At 47.2% G+C, this 14,263-nt stretch overlaps 2 protein-coding genes across 2 annotated transcripts; both read right to left on the bottom strand.

The window, feature by feature from the left end:
* Nucleotides 1-168: 168 nt before the first annotated feature.
* LOC147121347 (histone H3-like) lies at nucleotides 169-1,246 on the bottom strand. Its single transcript, XM_085977677.1, has one exon. The coding sequence runs from the start codon at nucleotides 1,205-1,207 to the stop codon at nucleotides 797-799; it is 411 nt and encodes a 136-aa protein (XP_085833803.1). The 5' UTR covers nucleotides 1,208-1,246; the 3' UTR covers nucleotides 169-796.
* Nucleotides 1,247-2,001: 755 nt separating this feature from the next.
* On the bottom strand, nucleotides 2,002-2,319 carry LOC147121346 (histone H4). Its single transcript, XM_085977676.1, has one exon. It carries the CDS (start codon nucleotides 2,311-2,313, stop codon nucleotides 2,002-2,004), a length of 312 nt encoding a protein of 103 aa, XP_085833802.1. The 5' UTR covers nucleotides 2,314-2,319.
* Nucleotides 2,320-14,263: the final 11,944 nt, after the last annotated feature.

Here is a 14,263-nt window from a genome sequence, read left to right as displayed (position 1 = left end):
TGACCAATCACAACTGCCTTCACTGCATTCCTCCTGAAGGTATAAGGGCGAGAGCGGGAGGAATTCCTTGTTGTGTGAAAGTATGAGTTTGTGGAAATGTCTAGAAGAGGAAAAAGCGCCGGTAAACTCGAGCCAAGGTCAAGTGTCGCTCACCTGTCTCAGCGCTGTGAGCTCCAAGAGCAAATGAAGCGGCCAGAATTGAATCTAATAATCGGCACCGACTCGATGGGCCGAATGGCCTCCTACTGTGCCGTGAAAGGATCAGAGTTTTCTGAACAGCTTCGGAGCTGATGAATTCATTTAATAGCAGGGCTGGATTCGATTCTGCTCTTTTACGATTAGATAATTTGAATGCTTGTTCCTTTCTGCCTCCCCTTGCCCCACCTGCATTCTCTGGTCACTAAGCTGCCTGTTACCCCGCCCGATTCTCGCCCCGCGAGTTAAAGGCGACTGTTCCAGGGAACGCGGTTAAGTCAGCGATGGAGATGTGTTGCGTGTTCTCTGCACCGATTTCAGTTTATTAAAGTAAGATCACATCTGATATTTATGAACAACAATCATGAGAATGGAGATGGTTCCATAGCTACTTCCAACCAAAACGGATTTTTATCATTAGGCCCTAATAATGCATCATACAGGGGAGTTTACGAGCTCTCCATCCTAAATGCATGCTCACCCGCAAGTTACTGGGCTAATGACCAACAGATATCACTGGTTCAGGAGATCACAGCTCTTTCCTTTGCCGATTTGGTGGCTCTGAAAAGAGCCGTTGTTGTACTTGGTGCTGAAGCCGGGTTTAGGCGCGCTCTCCGCGGATGCGGCGGGCCAGCTGGATGTCTTTGGGCATGATGGTGACTCGCTTGGCGTGAATGGCGCAGAGGTTGGTGTCCTCAAAGAGCCCCACCAGGTAAGCCTCGGTGGCCTCCTGCAGGGCCATGACAGCCGAGCTCTGGAAGCGCAGGTCTGTCTTGAAGTCCTGAGCAATCTCTCGCACCAGGCGCTGGAAGGGCAGTTTGCGGATGAGCAGCTCGGTGGATTTCTGGTAGCGGCGGATCTCCCTCAGAGCCACAGTGCCGGGTCTGTACCGATGAGGCTTCTTCACTCCGCCTGTAGCTGGAGCGCTCTTCCGGGCCGCTTTGGTCGCCAGCTGTTTGCGAGGAGCTTTCCCTCCAGTCGATTTGCGCGCTGTCTGCTTGGTCCTGGCCATTTTCTCACAGATCTCAGCACAATCTGGAACACAGAGCCTGTTAAGGCAGAGCCGGCTCTGCGGCCGCCTTTTAAAGGGTGTGTGAGGGCCCGCCCCGCCCCGGGGCTGTGACTGGCTCCAGCCCGACCCCCAGTCCGGGGCCGAGCTCTGACAGGCAGAAGGAAACGCCGGCAATTACCGGGCCCCGATTGGCTGAGTTGAAATTATTCATCATTTTCAAAACACCCGCCACTTTCAATGTGACGGACTTTGAGAGAAAGCTTGTTTGTGACAAGAAGTAATAATCTCTCTTTTATAGTGGCAGACTTGCGGTCAGAGATTCTCGGCGCTGTTTTACAATCGGGCTTTAAATCGACTCCTTCCTCGGCTCTGTCCGATGGGGAATGGTCTTCACTTTGTGCGCTAGTGTAAAACGGGTGAGAGGGAATCGGCAGCCCGTTTTAGTCTCTCCCGATGAATATTCCCATTGACTTCAATGGTGCCGACGGGCTATCACCCGATTTACACTATTGCAGATACCGGTATTTAAACAATAAATGTGAGGAGACTCGTGTTCATGTGAGGGTGACCTCGCTGTCTTTACACCCAGGGCGGAAATACTTTCCCACTACAACATATCCCCGCCCCCGTTAGTGAGTCTTAGCGAAATCTCCCCCTATTCATCAACTCTCTTAAACCAATTACCATCACAATATATCCCCACTCTCGTTTCCAGGTGACTGCTCTCTCGGTGAGTTGTTGGGTGGCTCTTAAAAGAGCCTTTGTTTTATGCGGAGTAGAAAGGGTCGAGTGGTTTAGCCACCGAATCCATAGAGAGTGCGGCCCTGCCGTTTCAGAGCGTACACCACATCCATGGCAGTGACCGTCTTACGCTTGGCGTGCTCAGTGTAGGTGACCGCATCCCTGATCACATTCTCCAGGAAAACCTTCAGCACCCCGCGAGTCTCCTCATAGATCAGGCCCGAGATCCGCTTGACACCGCCACGGCGAGCCAGGCGGCGGATGGCTGGTTTGGTGATGCCCTGGATGTTATCACGAAGCACTTTACGATGTCGCTTGGCTCCGCCTTTACCCAATCCTTTTCCTCCTTTACCTCTGCCAGACATGGTCGTTGTTCATTCAAATCGCTGCTGAGTGAGACACGAACTGCTGCTGGTTTCTTTTTATAGAGCTGGCTCCGACCCGACTGATAAAGCGTCAGAGTAAAGGAGACGGCAGGGGAGGAGACAGACTGAGTCACAGAGAGAGAGAGACCGGGAGGGGAGGAGACAGAGTGAGAGTCACAGACAGAGACAGAGAGAGAGCTGGAGGGGAGGAGACAGACTGAGAGTCACAGACAGAGAGAGAGACCGGGAGGGGAGGAGACAGAGTGAGAGTCACAGACAGAGCAGAGAGCGACCTCTGATCTTCCAGCTCCACCTCCAATTTTCTGCAACCTCCAATTTCAAAACATTTATCGCCAACAGAACCGGAACAGCTGTTTAAATAAGGTCCTGTTACAATTAAGAATCAGTAATATTCCCGCCTATGTACAGTCCCTCTGTAACAAGTCGACCCGCCTCCTTCCATTTCAGTGCCAGCCCCTATTCCATCTCCCCACACCTGCCTTCCCAGCCCGGTTCAGCAGTTTACAAACACCTTATTCCAGTTTTGAAGAAGGGTCAAACCCGAAACGTCAACTCAAATTTCTCTCCACGGATGTTGCCTGACCTGCTGAGTTTTTCCAGCATTTTCTGTTGTTATTTCGGATTTCCAACATCTGCAGTATTTTGCTACCGCACAAATCCTTACAGACTCGGGCTTTATATTCAAGGATTTCCAGAAACTCGGACTGTTTAAATAAGGTCCTGTTACAATTAAGAATCAGTAATATACCCGCCTATGTACAGTCCCTGTAACAAGTCGACCCGCCTCCTTCCATTTCAGTGCCAGCCCCTATTCCATCTCCCCACACCTGCCTTCCCAGCCCGGTTCAGCAGTTTACAAACACCTTATTCCAGCTGATTTGGACAATCTCATGTGTTGCGATTTGAGTTGTGACGCGGGGTTTCTCCGCCAGTGTTACCGACTCACTGAGACTCTCAACCTGAATCTGAAATGAAAATGACCATGCACTGAGACTGGACCCGAACACATCCCCAGTTAGTGAGGCCCGGCCCGGACATCCCATTCTGTTTTATTGCAGACAGCGGGGGGAGGGAGCGAATGTCAGCCAGTCACCAGGGATCCTGGGTTTACTTGAAATGATTTCTATCTGAAATCTGAGCCCGGCGCAGGGACAGGAATCATTTGATTCCGGGATCAGCTCTTTTCTGAGAGATGTGGGTGGCTCTGAGAAGAGCCGTTGGGTTCAGATGTTTACAAGTTACACTTGATATTTTACTTCTTTTTGGGCGCTGCTCTCTTAGCCTTTGCTGATTTCGACTTGGGCTTGGCCTTCGATTTTTCCACCCTCTTGGCCGCCTTCACCTTTGCCACTATGGCCCTCTTGGGGGTTTGGGGCTTCTTCGCAGGAGCCTTTTTCTTAAGAGTCGCCGTCTTATTTGGCGTTGGCGCCTTCTTGGTGCCCGTTTTCTTGGCTGCTGGTTTCTTGGCTGCTGATTTCTTAGCTGCCGGTTTCTTTGTTGCGACTTTCTTGGCTGCTGCTTTCTTCGCTGGAGATTTCTTGGCTGCTGGTTTCGTCACCTTTACCTCTTTTCCCTGGCTTTGCTGCTTTGCCATTTTGACAGAGCCGGAGGCGCCCTTGCCCGTGGTGTGCACCAAGCTTTACCTTAAATTCCCACTTCGGGGCTGAGCAGGGGAGCAGGGCGATTCTATGACTGGCAAATATTTTTATTTTACACAAGAGGGACTCGGCAATCCGGCGATGAGTCCGGACACACAAACACAGTGACATTAGACTTGGCCGCCCGCCCCTTTAACACACTTTCTCTGACACAATGTTCACATCTGCACAGTCACAGGACAAACTGTTCCCCAGATTTACAGTTCCCAGGACAGGCTTTCCTCTCTGCTCGGCCTGTGCTGCGGATTCACGGGGGGTTAGTTGTCGTTTCCCAGCTCAGTAACTGTTAAACACTCTGAGGCCGGCGCTCCTCGCAGAGTCTGTTCCCCAGATTCAGGGGCAAGAGCCAATCACAGCTGTGGCTGTGTTAACCCATATCTGCTTTTAAATTACTATATTGTGCGCACGCAGAAACATGGTTGCTTTATATGAAAATAGAAATTATACGTTCGCCGCCCTCAGGTCTGTCTGCGTTTCCCTCTTCTAAACTGAGGGCCATATAACAGTAACTGGTGTCCTATCGGTCCCATCCTCAATACCCAGAGACGGCGACCAGAGAGACAGACAGAGAGACACTGTATCAGTCTTCAACTTCGGATCAGTCTCCATATTTCGCTCAATAACAGTATCCAACATTCATATGCAGTACAAAGAGAGAGCCGATAGCGACAGAGAGAGGGCGGAGGGAGAGTCAGAGACAGAGTGAGGAGGGCGGCGAGAGACAGAGATAGTATCAGTTCCAGACTGACCTGTAAATTCCCGTTTTATCCAGAAAGAACCCAATGGAGAGACAGAAGATGCAGTCTCATTGCACACTGATCTTTTACCAGACAGGCATATTATTAATCCCGCACTCCGGGAAAGTGCCAGAGAGTGAGAAAAACAATGTCCAATATTTAACCATCTCTTGCCTGTTGTACTCGCTGCAGTCCTGCAGCTCAGGGCCGTTCGGTATTACTCTCATTGACCGAGTCTTTCACGCTTATTCAATTAATCTGGAACGGAGGCTGTCAGATATTATGGAAGGGAGGCAGAATGTGAAGAACCTGCTACTTACAACCATTGCAGTTTCCTCTCCCCGAACCCGCAGTGAATGTTCCTGGTTTAGTTCCAGTCTCACCCTCTTTGCTGTTATTGGACAGTGAGCAGTGGAAACCGATCCGGACAGTAATGGTGTGAGGAGTTATACAAAAAGCATCTATTGCAGGCGGTAGCTGAGTAGTGTGAAGGATACATTTTAAACAGCGGCTGTTGGTTTCGGTTGAACGGTTAGTCCCATGGGAGTGGGCAATATAAATCAGACCGGTGCAAAAGTCCCTACTCCATGTGGTAGTCCCATTCATGGAGCAGTGCAGAGGTTGTTTTGTGTCTGGAAATCATTAAATTGCTGCAAGTCTGCCCAACACACCTGGTATGCAGAGGCTCAGTGCTGCAGTGGAATCAGACTCGGACACTGGCTTTCCTTTACATTTGTCCATAATGAGGGTGAGAGAGAGAGAGGACAGGGAGAGCGAGATAGAGCCAGACAGAGAACGGGTGAAGAACCAGGCTTCACCAATAACCAGGGAAACAATTATGTATTCGGGAATAACCACTTTGACATCCCTTCCCTTCCATACAGGCATAACTGCGACAAGCAGTCAAATACCAACGGAAAACAGCTACTACAGCTCTGTCGAAACCTGGGTCTGTACATTGTCAATGGTAGGTTCATAGGAGACCTCCTAGGAAGATCGACCTATTGCTCACCTCTTGGCTGCAGCACAGTAGACTATATGATTACAGATTTAGACCCATCCTCTTTCAGAGCATTCACAGTCAAACCACAAACAACACTGTCAGATCACAGTCAAATTACTATGTATCTCAAAAAGACAGAAGCAAACAACATAGAAACACAACCCAGTAAACTGTACAACACCAAAAAATCGTACAGATGGGCCAAAAACGACACGGAAAAATACCAGAAAACAATTAGCAATGCATCAACTCAAGCTCTCTTAGACACCTTTCTGGATAACATATACACTCACAATAAAGAAGGCGTAAACCGGGCAGTTATTAACCTAAACAATATTTTTGATAATTTGGCAACAAGTGCAAACTTGAAAGCTCGCAAGAACAAACCCAAAACAAAAAACTATGAAAAATGGTTTGACCCAGATTGCCATAACATGAGGAAAAAACTTAGAAAAATATCAAACCAAAAACACAGACATCCAGAAAACGAGGAATTATGCCTTACTTATTGTCAGACACTAACACAATACAGAAACACACTCAGAACCAAAAAAGAGCAATATATTAAGAATACACTCAGCTCCATGGAGGAATCCATTGATTCCAATTGTTTCTGGGACAACTTGAATACACTACACAAAAAACACGACGATTTGGCCATTCAAAATGGGGACACATGCGTAAACCACTTTGAAAAATTATACCAGAAAAACACACTAAGACCAGAGCAACACCAAATATGCAAAAAACTGGAAAAGCTAGAAATGGCCATAAAAGATAACCAAAACCCGCTAGACGCCATAATAGCAGAAAAAGAACTTCTTGAAAAACTCAAGGACCTGCGACCAGGAAAAGCTTGCGGGACAGACGGCATACTAAACGAGATGATTAAACACACAGATGACAAAATGAAACTGGCTATCCTAAAACTCTTCAACTTGGTTCTGAGTGTCGGTTATTTCCCTGATATCTGGAACAAAGGACTCATAACGCCCATATACAAAAGTGGGGACAAAATCGACCCAAACAACTATCGAGGCATCTGTGTAAACAGTAACCTGGGGAAGGTATTCTGTAGCATCATAAACAAAAGACTTATAAACTTCCTTGAGGAGCACAATGTCTTGAGTAAAAGCCAAATTGGATTCCTGCCAAACTATAGAACATCCGATCATATCTTCACCCTACAGACCCTAATTGACAAGCACGTTCACCATAACAAAAGCAAAATCTACGCATGCTTTGTAGATTTCCAGAAGGCTTTCGACTCCATCTGGCATGACGGTTTATTCCTGAAACTTATCGAAAGCGGGGTAGGAGGGAAAACATATGATGTAATTAAATCAATGTATACAAACAACAAATGTGCAGTTAAAATTGGAGACAAACAAACAAAATACTTCCCACAGGGGCGGGGGGTGACGCAGGGCTTGCCAATCTCACCGACACTCTTTAATATTTACATAAATGGATTGGCAAAACTACTTGAACAATCTACAGCACCCGGCCTCACCCTATATGAATCCAAGGTTAAATTCCTCCTCCATGCAGACGACCTGGTTCTGCTGTCACCAACTAAGGAGGGTCTACAGCAGAACCTGGACCTGCTGGAGTCGTACTGCCAGACTTGGGCCCTGACAATAAATCCCCAAAAAACCAAAGTCCTTGTGTTCCAGCAAAGATCCAAACATCAGGGACCCAAAATAAATTTCACAGTAGGAACAACCAAAATTGAACAAACCGCTAACTACACATACTTGGGCTTAAAAATCAGTTCTACGGGAAACTTCAAACTGGCTGAATGAACTGAAAGAGAAAGCAAGAAGGGCTTTCTATGCCATCAAAAAATCAATCCAAATAGAAATCCCAATTAGCATTTGGCTCAAAATTTTCAAATCAGTAATTGAACCAATTGCACTCTATGGGGACCGCTAACACAACAAGAATTTGCAAAATGGGACAAACACCCAATTGAGATCCTACATGCAGAATTCTGTAAAAGTATCCTCCGGACTCAAAGGAAAACAGTAAACAATGCATGCAGGGCGGAACTAGGCCAATATCCATTAATAATCACTATCCAAAAAAGAGCCACCAAATTTTGGAATCACCTACAAATGAGCAACCCCCAATGCTATCACTATGACGCCCTGAAATGCCAAGAGCTGACCTTAAAGAAGAATACCCTCAGTCAACTAGTCCTGGGACTCAGTGAAGTAACTACTAACAATACTAACAATAACCAGCCCCAGGACAGTGACAGGGTAACACAAAGAATTCGACCCAACACAATCGTCGCTAAGCAAAAGGAAAAATATCTGACATATTGGGCAGAAACAACAAAAACCCAAAGCAAACTCAATTGCTACTTGGCCCTAAACAGACAATACAACATAGCTGATTACCTGACCATGGTAAAGGATAACAAACTGAGAAGAACCTTGACAAGGTACAGACTTAGCGAACATAGCCTAGTGATCGAAAAAGGCAGACACAGGCAGACCAGGCTGCCAAGAGAAGACAGGATATGCTCTCACTGCAGTCAGGGAGTAGTGGAGACAGAGATGCACTTCCTCACAGCCTGTGGAAAATATCAGGGCATCAGGGAGAATTTCTACCAAAAATTCTCACAAATATGCCCTGAATTCAGAAATCTGAATGACAACCAAAAACTCCCATTCCTACTGGGGGAGGAGAGAAGCTGTGTAACACTGGCGGCACACTATGTTACAGCTTGCCATGAACAGAGGGACAACCAGTAAACTAAGAAAAGAGTATATATAAACAAGGCAAATGTATATTTATACACTCAGGGATATACCTGTTTATACACTGTATGAATAGAACTGCGTTTATGTGTTCAACCATAAATGTATTTTGATGCTTTGGCAACATAAGATGTACCTTATCATGCCAATAAAGCGATTTGAATTGAATTGAATTGAATTGAGAGCAAGAGAGACAGACAGAGAGATAAAGAGAGAGAGGGGAGTCAGAGAGAGAGAGGACAGAGAGGGAGATGGAGCTGGACAGAGAGAGTGAGGGTGCGGGACAATGAGAGAAAGGGACAGAGAGAGATAGGCGACTGAGTGAGAGAAAGACAGATAAAGGGAGAAAGACAGAGACAGAGAGAGGGAGGGAAAGAGGAGGGCAGAGAAGGACAGGGAGAGAGGGACTTTGGTTGATAGTGCGAAAGAAAGAGAAAGTCAGAGAGAGGAATAGAGAGGGCAGAGAGAGTGAGATAGATACAGAAAGAAATAGAGATACAGAGAGAGTGTCAGAGAAGGAGGGAGACGGAGAGAGAGAGGTAAAGAAACAAAGACCGAGCGAAGGACAGAGAGAGTGAGGTACAGCTGGAAAAAGGGAGAGAGGACGTGGGACAATGAGAGAGAGAGGGACCGAGAGAGAGAGAGCGGCCAGAGAGCGAGGGGAATGAGAGAGATAGGTGACAGAGAGAGAGAATGACCGAGAGAGGGAGAATGACCAAGAGAGAGGTGGAGAGAGAAGGTGACAGAGATGGACAGAGAGGGGCAGAGACAGAGATTAAGAAATGGACAGTGAGTGATAGTGTGAAAGAGAGTGATAGAAGGAAAGAGAAAGACAAAGAGAGAGAGGGAGATAGAGACAGATAGAAAGAGAGATACAGAGAGGGCCAGAGAAGGAGAGAGAGACGAGAGAGAGGACAGAGAGATGGAGATAAAGACAGATAGAGAGAGAGACCAGGAGAGACAGAGAGTGAAAAAGAGAGAGAGAGAGAGAGACACACACACAGAAAGGGAGGGTCACTGAGAGAGACAAAGAGATACGGGGGTGATGCCAGAGGATTGGAGAATTGCAAATGTTACACCCTTGTTCAAAAAAGGGTGTAGGATAAACCCAGCAACTACAGGCCAACCAGTTCAACCTCGGTAGTGGGGAAGCTTTTAGAAATGATAATCAGGGACAAAATTAACAGTCAGTGGGACAATTGTGGATTAATTAAGGAAAACCAGCACGGATTTGATAAAGGCGAATCGTGTTTAACTAACTTGATTGAGTTTTTTGATGAGGTAACAGAGTGGGTTGATGAGGGCAATGCGATTGGTGTGGGATACATGGACTTCCATAAGGCGTTTGATAAAGTGCCACATAATAGGCTTGCCAGCAAAGTTGAAACCCATGGAATAAAAGGGACAGTGGCAGCATGGATACAAAATTGGCTACGGATTTTAAAAATTCATTTATGGGATATGGGCATCGCTGGCAAGGCCAGCATTTAGTACCCATCCCTAATTGCCCTTGAGAAGGGGGTAGTGAGCCACCTTCTTGAACCGCTGCAGTCTGCGTGGTGAAGGTACTCCCACAGCGCCGTTAGGTAGGGAGTTCCAGGATTTTGACCCAGCGACGATGGAGGATCGACGATATACTTCTAAGTCAGGATGGTGTGTGACTTGGAGGGGAACTTGGAGGTGGTGGTGTTCCCATGCGCCTGCTGCCTTTGTCCTTCCAGTTGGAAGACGTCACAGGTTTGGGAGGTGCTGCCGAAGAAGTCTTGGCGAGTTGCTGCAGTGCATCTTGTAGAGGGTACACACTGCAGCCACGGTACACCGGTGGTGGAGGGAGTGAATGTGTAAGGTGGTGGATGGGGTGCCAATGAAGCGGGCTGCTTTGTCCTGGATGGTGTCGAGCTAATTGAGTGTTGATGGAGTTGCACTCATCCAGGCAAGTGGAGAGTATTCCATCACACTCCTTACTTGTGCCTTGTAGATGGTGGAGAGGCTTTGGGGAGTCAGGAGGTGAGACACTTGCCGCAGATTACCTAGCCTCTGACCTGCTCTTGTTACCACAGTATTTATGTGCCTGGTCCAGTTAAGTTTCTGGTCAATGGTGATCCCCAGGATGTTGATAGTGGGGGATTCGGTGATGGTAATGCCGTTGAATGTCAAGGGGAGGTGGTTAGACTCTCGCTTGTTGGAGATAGTCATTGCCTGGCACTTCTCTGGTGCAAATGTTACTTGCCACTTATCAGCCCAAGCCTGAACGTCGTCCAGGTCTTGTTGCATGCGGGCATGGACTGCTTCATTATCTGAGAAGTTGTGAATGGCGCTGAACACTGTGTAGTCATCAGCGAACATCCCCATTTCTGATCGTATTTTGGAGGGAAGGTCACTGATGAAGCAGCTGAAGATGGTTGGGCCTAGGACACTGCCCTGAGGAACTCCTGCAGCGATGTCCTGGGGCTGTGATGATTGACCTTCAACCACCACAACTATCTTCCTTTGTGATAGGTATGACTCCAGCCAGTGGAACGTTTTCCCCCCCCGATTCCCATTGACTTCAGTTTTACTAGGGCTCCTTGATGCCACACTCGGTCAAATGATGTCTTGATGTCAAGGGCAGTCACTCTCACCTCACCTCTGGAATTCAGCTCCTTTGTCCATGTTTGGACCAAGGCTGTAATGAGGTCAGGAGCCGAGTGGTCTTGGCGGAACCCAAACTGGGCATCAGTGAGCAGGTTATTTGTGAGTAAGTGCTGCTTGATAGCACTGTCGATGACACCTTCCATCACTTTGCTGATGATTGAGAGTAGACTGATGGGGCGGTAATTGGCCGGGTTGGATTTGTCCTGCTTTTTGTGGGCAGGACGTACCTGGGCAGTGTTCCACATTGTCGGATAGATGCCAGTGTTGTAGCTGTACTGGAACAGCTTGGCTAGAGGCACGGCTAGTTATGGAGCATTAGTCTTCAGCATGATGTTGTCGGGAACTGCAGCCTTTCCTGTATCCAGTGCGCTGAGCCCTTTCTTGATATCACGTGGAGTGAATCGAATTGGCTGAAGACTGGCTTCCGTAATGGTAGGGACCTCAGGAGTAGGCCAATATGGATCATCCACTCGACACTTCTGGCTGAAGATGGTTGCAAACGCTTCAGCCTTGTCTTTTGCACTCATGTGCTGGGCTCCACCATCATTGAGGATGGGGATAATCATGGAGCCTCCTCCTGTTAGTTGTTTAATGGTCCAACACCATTCACGACTGGATGTGGCAGGACTGCAGAGCTTTGATCTGGTCTGTTGATTGTGGGATCTCTTAGCCCTATCTATAGCTTGCTGCTTCAGCTTTTTAGCATGCATGTAGTACTGTGGCACCTCAAAAAATGGCACCTCATTTTTTGGGTACGCCTGGTGCTGCTCCTGGCATGCTCTTCTACACTCCTTATTGAACCAGGGTTGGTCCCCTGGCTTGATGGTAATGGTAGAGTGAGGGATATGCCGGGCCATGAGGTTACAGATCGTGGTGGATTACAACTCTGCTGATGCTGATGGCCTCATGCATGCCCAGTTTTGAGCTGCTAGATCTGTTTTGAATCTATCCCATTTAGCATGGTGGTAGTGCCACACAACATGATGGAGGGTGTCCTCAGTGTGAAGATGGGACTTCGTCTCCACAATGACTGTGCGGTGGTCACTGCTACCAATACTGTCATGGACAGATGCATCTGCGACAGGTAGGTTGGTGAGGATCAGGTCAAGTAGGTTTTTCCATTGTATTGTAGAAATATAGAAACATAGGAGCAGGAGTAGGCCATTCGGCCCCTCGAGCCTGCTCCGCCATTCAATGCGATAATGGCTGATCATCCAAATTCAGTACCCAGTCCCTGCTTTCTCCCCATACCCCTTGATCCCTTTAGCCTTAAAAAATATATCCAAATCCTTCTTGAGTATATTTAATGTATTGGCCTCTACTGCCTTCTGTGGTAGAGAATTCCACAGGTTCACCACTCTCTGGGTGAAGAAATTCCTCCTCATTTCTGTCCTAAATGGCCTACCCCTTATCCTTAGACTGTGACCCCCTGGTTCTGGACTCCCTGACCATCGGGAACATCCTTCCTGCATCTAGTCTGTCCAGTCCTGTCAGAATTTTCTAAGTTTCCATGAGATCCCCTCTCATTCTTCTAAACTCCAGCGAGTACAAGCCCAATTGACCTAATCTCTCCTCATACGTCATTCCTGCCATCCCAGGTATCAGCCTGGTGAATCTTCGCTGAACTCCTTCCATGGCAAGAACATCCTTCCTCAGATAAGGCGACCATAACTGCACACAATACTCAAGATGTGGTCTCACCAAGACCCTGTACAACTGCAGCAAGACATCCTTGTTCCTGTACTCGAACCCTCTTGCTACGAAGGCCAACATACCATTTGCCTTCTTAACCGCCTGCTGCACCTGCATTCTTACCTTCAGCGACTGGTGCGCAAGGACACCCAGGTCTCGTTGCACTTCCCCTTCTCCCAATCTATTGCCATTCAGATAATAATCTGCCTTCCTGTTTTTGCCACCAAAGTGGATAACCTCACATTTATCCACGTTATATTGCATCTGCCATGCTTCTGTCCAATCACCCAACCTGTCCAAACCATCCTGGAGTTTCTCAGCATCCTCCTCACAGCACACACGCCCAGCCAGCTTTGTGTCGTCTGCAAATTTGGAGATATTACATCTAGTTCCCTTGTCTAGGATCATTAATATATATTGTGAATAGCTGAGGTCCATGGATCGATCCCAGCGGTACCCCACTAGTCACTGCCTGCCACTCAGAAAAAGACCCGTTTATTCCAACTCTTTGCTTTCTGTCTGCCAACCAGTTCTCTATCCAAGTCAATACCTTGCCCCCAATCCCATGTGCCTTAACTTTACACGCTAATTTCTTCTGCGGGACCTTATCGAAAGCCTTCTGAAAGTCCAAATACACTACATCCACTGGTTCTCCCTTATCTATTTTACCAGTTACATCCTCAAAAAATTCCAGTAGATTAGTCAAGCACAATTTACGTTTTGTAAATCCATGTTGACTTTGTCCGATCCTGTCACTGTTTTCCAAGTGCTCTGCTATTACATCTTTTATAATGGACTCTAGCATTTTCCCCACTACCGATGTCAGGCTTACTGGTCTGTAATTCCCCGTTTTCTCTCTACCACCTTTTTTGAATAGTGGGGTAACATTAGCTACCCTCCAATCCATGGGTACTGTTCCAGATTCAACCGAATATTGGAAGATGATCAGCAATGCATCTACTATTTCTAGGGCCACTTCCTTAAGTACCCTAGGATGTAGATTATCAGGCCCTGGGGATTTATCAGCCTTCAATCCCATCAGTTTCCCTAACACCATTTCCCTACAAATACTGATTTCTTTCAGTTCCTCCCTTTCATCAGACCCTATGTTCCCCGACATCTCTGGTAGGTTATTTGTGTCCTCCTTTCTGAAGACAGAACCAAAATATGTATTTAGTTGGTCTGCCATTTCTTTGTTCCCCATTATAAATTCCCCTGATTCTGACTGCAAGGGACCTACGCTTGACTTCACCAATCTTTTTCTCTTCACAATATCTATAAAAGCTTTTACAGTCAGTTTTTATGTTCCCTGCAAGCTTACTCTCATATTCTATTTTCCCTTAATAACAGAAAATGCTGGAAAAACTCAGCAGGCCAGGCAACATCCGTGGAGAGAAATTAGAGTCGACGTTTCGGGTCTAACCCTTTTTCAAAACC

This window comes from Somniosus microcephalus, chromosome 3, assembly GCF_052327205.1.
Source record: "Somniosus microcephalus isolate GS21.2 chromosome 3, FLI_Smic_1.0, whole genome shotgun sequence".
Lineage (NCBI taxonomy): Eukaryota > Metazoa > Chordata > Chondrichthyes > Squaliformes > Somniosidae > Somniosus > Somniosus microcephalus.
The sequence above is the reverse complement of the archived record's forward strand: the minus strand, read 5'-3'. Positions and strand labels throughout refer to the sequence as shown.

Bases quoted from the DNA above. Each gene is read 5' to 3' on its own strand.
- LOC147121347 (XM_085977677.1), bottom strand. From the start codon at position 1,207: ATGGCCAGGACCAAGCAGACAGCGCGCAAATCGACTGGAGGGAAAGCT.
- LOC147121346 (XM_085977676.1), bottom strand. From the start codon at position 2,313: ATGTCTGGCAGAGGTAAAGGAGGAAAAGGATTGGGTAAAGGCGGAGCC.